Source organism: Triticum aestivum, chromosome 5A, assembly GCF_018294505.1.
Source record: "Triticum aestivum cultivar Chinese Spring chromosome 5A, IWGSC CS RefSeq v2.1, whole genome shotgun sequence".
Taxonomy (NCBI): Eukaryota; Viridiplantae; Streptophyta; class Magnoliopsida; order Poales; family Poaceae; genus Triticum; species Triticum aestivum.
In genome coordinates this window covers 546,882,481-546,891,740 of record NC_057806.1, presented here as the reverse complement: position 1 = coordinate 546,891,740, position 9,260 = coordinate 546,882,481, and the positions used below count along the sequence as shown (strand labels likewise).

At 43.5% G+C, this 9,260-nt stretch overlaps 1 protein-coding gene across 1 annotated transcript; it reads left to right on the top strand.

Moving 5' to 3' along the window:
- The first annotated feature begins 3,271 nt into the window (after nt 1-3,271).
- On the top strand, nt 3,272-6,538 carry LOC123107595 (putative receptor-like protein kinase At4g00960). Its single transcript, XM_044529566.1, has 8 exons — nt 3,272-3,860; nt 3,975-4,384; nt 4,596-4,727; nt 4,810-4,931; nt 5,031-5,241; nt 5,483-5,726; nt 5,812-5,959; nt 6,114-6,538. Exons 1-8 carry the CDS (start codon nt 3,442-3,444, stop codon nt 6,408-6,410), a joined length of 1,983 nt encoding a protein of 660 aa, XP_044385501.1. The 5' UTR covers nt 3,272-3,441; the 3' UTR covers nt 6,411-6,538.
- The last annotated feature ends 2,722 nt before the right edge of the window (nt 6,539-9,260 follow it).

Sequence of the window (9,260 nt, the reverse complement as noted above, 5' to 3'; positions counted from 1 at the left end):
TGACGATGACATGTACCTAGGGTAGGGTCATGGACCTGACCTAGATGCCTTACCCATGAACACTGCCCTGGAGTCAAAGGCATTCAAAGCATAAGAAGAGAAACCGACTGAGTTATCGAGGAGTGCAATCCACTTGACCTTCAACCTCACTCGGATACCCCAATTCCATTCGACCAAGAGAATGAGTCACTCGACGATACGAGAAATCACTCGGAGTAGAGAAGGCTTAACGTCACTCGGGATGGCAATGGTCAGACAATCACTCTGTAGACTTAAAGATCATTTATACTCCTTTATTGCTGGCGTTATCAGTAACGCTCTATTTTAATGTACATTGAACCCTTTGTAATGTGGGCTGGTTGGGATCCTGGCGCACTCTATATAAGTCACCCCCTCCACTGGCACAAGGGTTCGCACCCCCTGTAACTCTCACGCATAAACCAATCGACCAAGCCTCCGGGCACCGAGACGTAGGGCTATTACTTATTCTGAGAAGGGTCTGACCTCGTAAATCTTGCATGCACAACCTTGCCGTAGCTAGGATCTTGCCTCCTCCTACGTACCCCCTATTCTACTGTCAGACTTACTCCCACGACAGTCTTCAACAACTTCCCCCCCCCCCCTTAGTCAAAAGTTATCGCGTTATTTGTACGTAAATTATCGGGTATGTGATACATATATTACCATGTTATTTTCACATAAATTACCGAGGGGGTATGTTTTTCAACAAATTTCCCCCCTTGGTTAAAGTTACCGTGCTGTTTGTACGGAAGTTATCGGGCATGTGGTTCATATATTACCGTTCTATTTTCACACAATATATCGATGATATATTTTCAATAACTTTTGTTTCCGGTGCAAAAGTTACCATGGTGTTTGTATGGTGCTTATTACCATGTTATTTAAATAGAATTTACCCTTTCCCGGTAAATCTTACCGCAATGTTTGTATGTAAATTATCATATATGCATTTTATATATCACCATGCTATTTTCCCATAAAGTTATTGGGGCATCTTTTTTGAGAAACTTAATATATCTTAAAATACCATGTTATTTACACAAAATTTGTCGAAGTATATTTCAAAAACTTTTTTCCTCTAGGTCAAACAACCTTTTTTCGGATCAAAATTAATACCGTGATGGTATTGAAGTTGTCAGGATCAAAGTAGAAAACATCGTCGAAAGACAGTTTATTGCGAGAGAGATGTGTCACTAGTAGAAAACAGGGCTTTGGTCCAGGACGGGTCAGCCCATTAGTCCCGGTTCAGTCCAGAACCGGGACCAATGGGGGCATTGGTCCCGGTTCGTGAGCCCAGGGGGCCGGCCGGGCCACGTGGGCCATTGGTCCCGGTTCATCTGGACCTTTTGGTCCCGATTGGTGGGATAAACCGGGACCAATGGGCCTCGCTCCTGGCCCACAACCATTGGTCCCGGTTCGTGCCTCAAACCGGGACTAAAGATTAGACCTTTAGTCCCGATTTGAGGCACGAACCGGGACTAATGGGGTTGAGACCTTTAGTCCCGGTTCGTGCCATGAACCGGTACTAAAGGTCCCATTTTCAAACTCTACCCCCCTGGTGGATCGCCTTTTCAGTTTAAAAAAATAAAAGAAAATGATGAAAATGTCAAAAAATAAAAGAAAATAAGTTTCCCATGTGATATGTGGTCTAGTTGTTGGGAAATTTGCAAATGTGATTTTTGACTTCATTTGCAAAATCTCTCTGAAATTTGTAAAAATGGGCATAACTTTTGCATACTAACTCGGATGAAAAAGTTTTTTATATGAAAAATCATCTACTCGAAAAGTTACATCCGAATTTAACTGGGGGAACCCCGTTAAACATTTTCAAAATCCTCAAAACCCTAATAGAAAAAAAGTTATGGGGCTTTTAAGATCTAGAGTGAAAAAAATCGAAAAAAATTCTAACAGTGGGCAAACTGTGGTCAAACAATGGTCAAACTAATTATTCTAGAATATTAGTGTTACTAAATAATTATTTCAGTTATTTCAATTTTGGTCAAATCTGGTCAAATTGTGGTCAAACAATGGTCAAACTAATTATTCAAGAAATATTAGTGTTACTAAATAATTATTGTTTTTTAAAACAATAGTTTCAAAATAAAACTATGAAATGTGTCACTTCATGCTCAAGCAAAATTCCTGAAGGTTAATAGGATTGACATCTTAGTATTGTCAGGGAAACAACAAGTGCAGACTTGGAGCGAGGGAGAATAGAACCCGAAAGTTAAGCGTGCTCAGGCTGGGGGAGTGGGAGGATGGGTGACCGTTCGGGAAGTTAGATGATTTGGAATGATGAGGGGTGATTGGAGGATAAATTGAGAAGTGATGAGGGGTGGTGATTACAGACTAGAGGTTAAAAAAATTCAGAAATTTAAAAATAAAAAAAATTCAAAAAAAAAATTTCAAGAAAAATCATAAAATTTCCTTTAGTCCCGGTTGGTGTTACCAACCGGGACTAAATGTGGAGCTCCACGTGGCCGCGCCCTTTAGTCCCGGTTCTGGATAGAACCGGGACTAAAGGGAGAGGCATTAGTACCGACCCTTATGAATCGGGACTGAAGGCCCTTTTTCTACTAGTGTGTATCTGACAAAAACTTCATTCTTTTTGTAGCTTTTTTCTTTTAATTTACCAAAAAAATGGAAGAAGAGTGCATAGAAGCTAGTAGATTGCATCGGCTACTAGCATGAAATAGCAACAGCACTCGCTGCTACTCTAGCTAGTAACTAGCCTAGCTACCCTAACCTAGCTAGTAAACAACAGCAGATCGCGTACGGAACAGTGGCAGGAACAACAAATAGCAGCAAGCGCATGGAGCACCCTCAAAAAAAAAAAAAACAAGCGCATGGAGCCCATGCACGGGAGGAGCTGCACATGGAGCAGCTGCAGAAAAGTCCACGCGCGTCTTGCGCGGAAGGAGCAGCGCGCAGCCGACGTGCGGGCGTTTGCGGAAAAGAAGCGTTGATCGCTTGATGCAAATCGTACAGCGCTGGATGCGGTAGGTAGTTTTGTAGAAAAACTCCCGTGTGCCAGATACATATTTCAAAAACAAAAATAAGCTCCCACTCGTGCGACTCTGGACTAACATACCCGTGAAAAAAACAATCTAACCTAGTGCAGACAGTAACTGGTTGGCTGGAGGTAGGTATGTGGCAGAGGCGCAGGGCGGTGGAGCGCCGCCGTGCGGGGTCGTCCGTGCCGCGAGAGGAGGTAGCTTTAGTCGGCCGGAGCCAGGAGGGGAGGCGGCGACTGATTTGGCGACGAAAGAGACATGCGTAATTTCGTCTTCTTTTTAGATTTTTGATAGCCCACGCCCAGTTTTGTACTCGCTGCCATTTGGGGAATCTTAACATGGCGTGCCGAAGAAAAGCAAAGTAGTCAACCCACTCCCTCCGACCCTCCCAGTCGCTGCCGCCGCGATGGTCGCCGGGCATGGTATCCTCGCCGTGGTCACTGTCCTGCTCGTACTTCCGTCAGCCCGTCCTCTAGAGGACAGCACGTGCGACCCCAGCACCACCTTCGCGCCCAACAGCACCTATCAGGCGAACCTGAACCTCCTCGCCGCGGCGCTCCCGGGCAACGCCTCCTCCGCGCCGGCCGGCTTCGCCACCCTCTCCGCCGGCACGGCGAGCCGGGCCTACGCGATGGCGCTCTGCCGCGGGGACGTCAACGCCTCGTCCTGCGCCGCCTGCGTGTCGCTGGCGTTTCGCGCCGCCGGCCAGAGCTGCCCCAACAACACGGGCGTCACCATGTACGAGGACGACTGCGTCCTCCGCTTCGCCAACCGCCAGTTCTTGGACTTCCTCAACGCCGACCAGTGGCAGGCCGGCGAACTCAGGTAGTACTGCAAATTTCATCATACTTTTAACACGCTTCTTCCGATTCAAAGGTATCCTAGCTACTTGGAATGATTCCGATGAACTTGCGCCGAATTTCAATTGCCCGGTACCAGCATCCAAACCACAACGGCTGACGGGAGCGTTCCGGCGGTCGCGGTTTCCTGGTTCAGCGCCGCGGCCACAACCATCCTCACCGCCGTGTCTGCTGCTTCGAGCAACTCGACCTCCGGCGCCGGCGACGCCCAGAAGCAGTACTTCGTCACGGGCGAGGTTGACTTCGACCCCAGGATCTACGCGCTCGCGCAGTGTGCGCCGGTCCTGACGCCGGAGCAGTGCAGCAGTTGCCTCGGGCAGCTCCTTGTGCAAATCAAAGTCGATCTGAGCACCAAACCCCCATGGGTTACATCACGTGTGGAGTGGTGCGACCTGAGGTATGACGTGCGGCCGTTCTACGAGGGCCAGGCCATGCTGCAGCTTCAGGCGCCACCTCCGCCGTCATCTGCTACTCCGGAGACCCGAGCAGGTAACACACTACTATGCGATTCTTTCTTGGTTTTGTCTGAAGAATTAATGCAGTTTTGATGGATTGTCAAATACTGCCAATTGTCTGGCAGCTCTGTGGGCATCTCTGTGGGCATCCCAAAGACCAAAGTCAAATATTGCCAATTGTCTGGCAGCCCAAAGTTGTCACAATTTCTAACTTCAGAGTTGATGTTTGGTGTATGCAATTGCAGAGAAGAAAAAGAGTAGTGCAGTAGGGATCTCTGTGGGCATTGTTTGTTCGCTTGTATTGATATTGATCCTTTCGGCTTTGGCGTTCATTCGCTTCAGGAGAAGGATCAACAAGGCAACCGAGCAAGACAACCGTGAGTGGCATCAAGAAATGTTTACCTGCTCATGATCTGGAATTTCATGTTCACTGATACCATTCTTGCCATTTGGCACCAGCATTCAAGAAAATCTCGAGAGCGCAGTGCGTGATCTACGATTTGCCTGCGCTGCAAGAGGCAACTGATAACTTCTCGCAGAGGAATAAGCTCGGAGAAGGTGGTTTTGGTGCTGTGTACAAGGTAACTGAAGAAGCTAGTAGTATAGTATGTATGCAATTGAAAAGGAATACTCTGTCTGTATCACAACTTGTCTGAAAAAGGAATACTCTGTTTCTTCAGGGGATACTCCCGGACGGGCAGGAAATAGCAGTGAAGAAACTTCTGGGAACAGCTGGGCATGGTTTGGATCAGCTGCACAATGAGGTGCTGATGCTGGCAGAACTTCAGCACAAGAACCTTGTTCGGTTACACGGGTTTTACTCGCATCGGGATGATACACTTCTTGTTTATGAGTACATCAAGAATGGGAGCCTTGACAACTTTCTATCTGGTATTTTTTCTTCTCTCCACTGACTTGTTCAGTCACCAACTTGCCACATTGATAGACCCTAAACATTTCAAAGATACGTCGTATCACACTCACACCAACATAAAATTTAAAGTGGACCCTGTAGTAACTTAAGCATGAATTTTCATAGTAGAGAAACTTAACCAACTTAAATGCATTCATTTTGCTCTTTAGTTTGACTTATAGCACAAGCTATTATAATTTGAAAATTCTGTTGAACCAGATGATACCAGAGAGGAAGAACACACACTAGTTTGGGAGCAGCAGTACAACATCATCATTGGCATTGCCAAGGGAATATTGTATCTTCACGAGGACTCGAGCATGAGGATTATCCACCGGGATCTGAAACCCAACAACATACTTCTTGATGACGACATGGAACCGAAAATTGCTGACTTTGGGTTGGCAAGGCTGCTTGGCGAAGGTCACACACATACCAAGACATCTGGAGTTGTTGGAACACTGTAAGCTCACCTTCATAACCAAATCAAACCTCCATAAATCAGAGTATTCGTAAACATTTAACTACTCACCATCCATCTGCTGCAGAGGTTACATGGCTCCGGAGTACGCGATACATGGACGTGTGTCACCCAAGATTGACATTTTCAGCTACGGTGTATTAGTCCTCCAAATCGTTACTAGGAGAAGGGAGTGTTGGTCTGCAGATGGCAACACTGTGAATCTCCTCACTGAGGTGCATGCTGATTTTACTTGAGTATCATCTCATTTCATCTATTTTATGCTTCTATCTGTACGCAGAAGCTAGCTTTATGCATATATATAAATATTGTTATCATAGGGATCTCAGGTTTCCATTAACAGACTGAAGTTAAACAACAAACTAACAGGTATGGAATCACTGGAAAAAGGGAACAATCTCGCAAATGATGGACCAAGCACTCGATCAACATACTCGAAGCCAACAGCTGCGATGTGTGCACGTCGGGCTGATGTGTGTCCAAGCAGACCCGGACCACAGGCCTGAGATATCGACCGTCATTTTCATGTTAACCAGGGACAACATGGAGCTTCAGCTACCAAAGGAACCTGCATTCTTCTTCGGGAGTGAGCCAACTTCTGATTTCGTGTCGGGAGAGGACATTTCTGTGAATGAGGTTTCATTTACAGAGCCGTACCCTAGGTAAATCGAATGTAAGCATGTAATGTGAGAGTACTCAAGGCACGAGTCATCTCTTAATTTGCCTGGTTTCATATTCCGACACTGAGTTGACCATGTAAAGGAACAATGCTTCATGGTTTATTTGGTTGGCAAGATTCTCAAAACGCGGGATGGGGTGACATGAAACATTGAATACTATAGGAATCAGAAACACATGAATCTGTAATAGAAGTTGTTTGGTTACAAGAAAAATGCATGAATATAACTATAGCATTAGGTGCATGACATAGTTGTCACAGAAACAAAAGAAAACTTCCATGAGGTTGGACACTTGGACTCAATGGGAATTTTAGTTGGAATTTCTTGCAACTTTAACATAGGAATAATTCCAATGATTTACAACTCTATGAACCAAATAAGCTATATAATCAAAATTTCAAAGGAATATAATAGTTTATGAAATTCCTTTGAATGATATAGGCCATAAGTACTTTTTGGTCACATGTAATGTTGCTAATGTGTGAAGATGCCTGGTCTTATGTATGAAATTCAATTTGAAACTAATGGATTGCAATTTAATTTGCATTCGATTGGGTGAGCCTATGCGACAAGAGGCTAATAAAGGGAGGGGCTAGGGTTCTCTGCCTAGCGAGGAGATGATGTGGGAGTAATAAATAAATGTGCTTGATTAGAGTGGTGAGGAGATGATGTAAGATTATGTGGGAACTCAGAGGATTATGTGGGATCATTCCTTTCTTCACCAGTGAACTAAAAGTACGTAATTTGTATTGCAATGAAGTCCAAGTTGAGGGGCGATTGTAAGTAAGCGAGTGTCATTGGTTGAGCCATGATGCACAACGGGCTTATGTCTGCCAAACTATCCCCTATGAGTTTCTTGATTATGCACTATTGATGAGACAATTATGTAATGTTCATAATAAATGCTTGAGTTCTTTATGACAAATGCGAGTTGATCCCATATTGCTTTCTTTACCTTTATGATTTTGCTAGCCTCTTCGGTATCGACCATTGCTCACTCTTCCATGGAGACTTGGTGCATACTTCGCTGACACATCCAAACCCCGTGGGATGAATTTCTCATATTCTTCCACACATAAGCCCACATATTATCTTCCTCAAAACATCTACCATACCTACCTATCATGGGAGTCCATAACCGTTTTGAGATATACTGAAATGCAATTTTACATTGTCATTTAAATTACATGACTAGAGATGTTGTTCCTTCTCGTCATATTGCTTTCCATGATCATACAGAGCTGACATGGTATTATTGTGGCAATACCACCGTTTATTTATTTCATATACATGCTACGCTAAATCATTGTACATCTTGGTATACTGCTAGAGGCATTCATTAGAGTTTTAAAATCATGTTTATCATTTTTTAGTTCAGTTGAGTTTAGTTGTAAGTAAATTAAATATGTATTGTATATCATTTAGGGTGTTGCTCTAACCTTGGGAGATAAAAATATGTGGCAAGGATGTGCTAGAGAAAAGAGAGGAATAAGAGAGGGAGCAACACTACTGTCCTTTTTGGTAGTATATACATGTGCTTCAAAGTAGCACATGCATGTGGTAGATATCATAGAGTACTTCAAAGTAGCACTATAGCGTTTCATATTGAGAGTTTTCATGCACTTCTTATTTAATACACTAGTTGAGAATTTTTTACGTTATAAAACTTTGCTTGTATATTCAATGACGAGCTTCCTCAAATGGTCTAGGTGTCCATGAGAAGCAAATTGGATGCACACCCACTAGTCCATTAGAAGAGCTTTCATACACTTATGGCTCTAATGCATCCATTGCATGACAATCCCTACTCTTTGCATTGACATCAATTATAAGGCTTTCACTTTGCTTTATGATCAAGCCTGGTTCATGCAAGATTTTCTTATACTTTGTTTACTTCTCATAAACCCCCATTATCATACTCTCTTCCATTTTGAAAACTTGATGTAAATAGACAATCACTCAAGCATTGCACGAATCATTACGTGATTCATTGGTACTGCATAGTCAAAGTAACTTGGCCTTGGGGTGGTTTATGATAAGATTGCCATTACATGATGAAGACCAACTATTGCTACGATTCCAATATAATTTGACATTCTTAACCAATATTGATTGAAAGCATTGATTCATGAAAAAAGCAAGAGTATGTTTATCTGCATATTTTGATGTTACTTGCTTGTTACCAATTAACTTGTCATTGCTATTCTTTTGAGTTACCTAAATCACATTAGGGACTAGTCAAAATTAACTTGTCATAATCTATGAGGCATGAGTATTGATTAAGCTTTGGCACGTTGATACGTCCTTCAAGTATCAATAATTTTTGTTTGTTTCATGTTATAATTATATCATAATGGCATAGTTTTCGCATCAATTATTATTATTTGTACACTAACGTATCAGTTTAGTGCCAATTGCTAGTTGATGATTTCTTCTTTGTAGTTTTTAGTATTTTCAGAAGAAGAAAAACAATTTTTCGGGGATCAAAAAATTGAGAAAAATTGTCCAGGAAGTTTCCGGAGAAGATGGAGCCAGGATCAATACCTACCTGTTGGGAAACGTAGTAATTTCAAAATTTTCCTATGCACACGCAAAATCATGGAGATGCACAACAACGAGAGGGGAGAGTATCGTCTACGTACCCTCGTAGACCGTAAGCGGAAGCGTTATGAGAACGCGGTTGATGTAGTCGTACGTCTTCACGACCCGACCGATCCAAGTACCGAACGCACGGCACCTCCGAGTTCAGCACATGTTCAGCTCGATGATGTCCCACGAACTCCGATCCAGCAGAGCTTTACGGGAGAGTTTCGTCAGCACGACGGCGTGATGACGG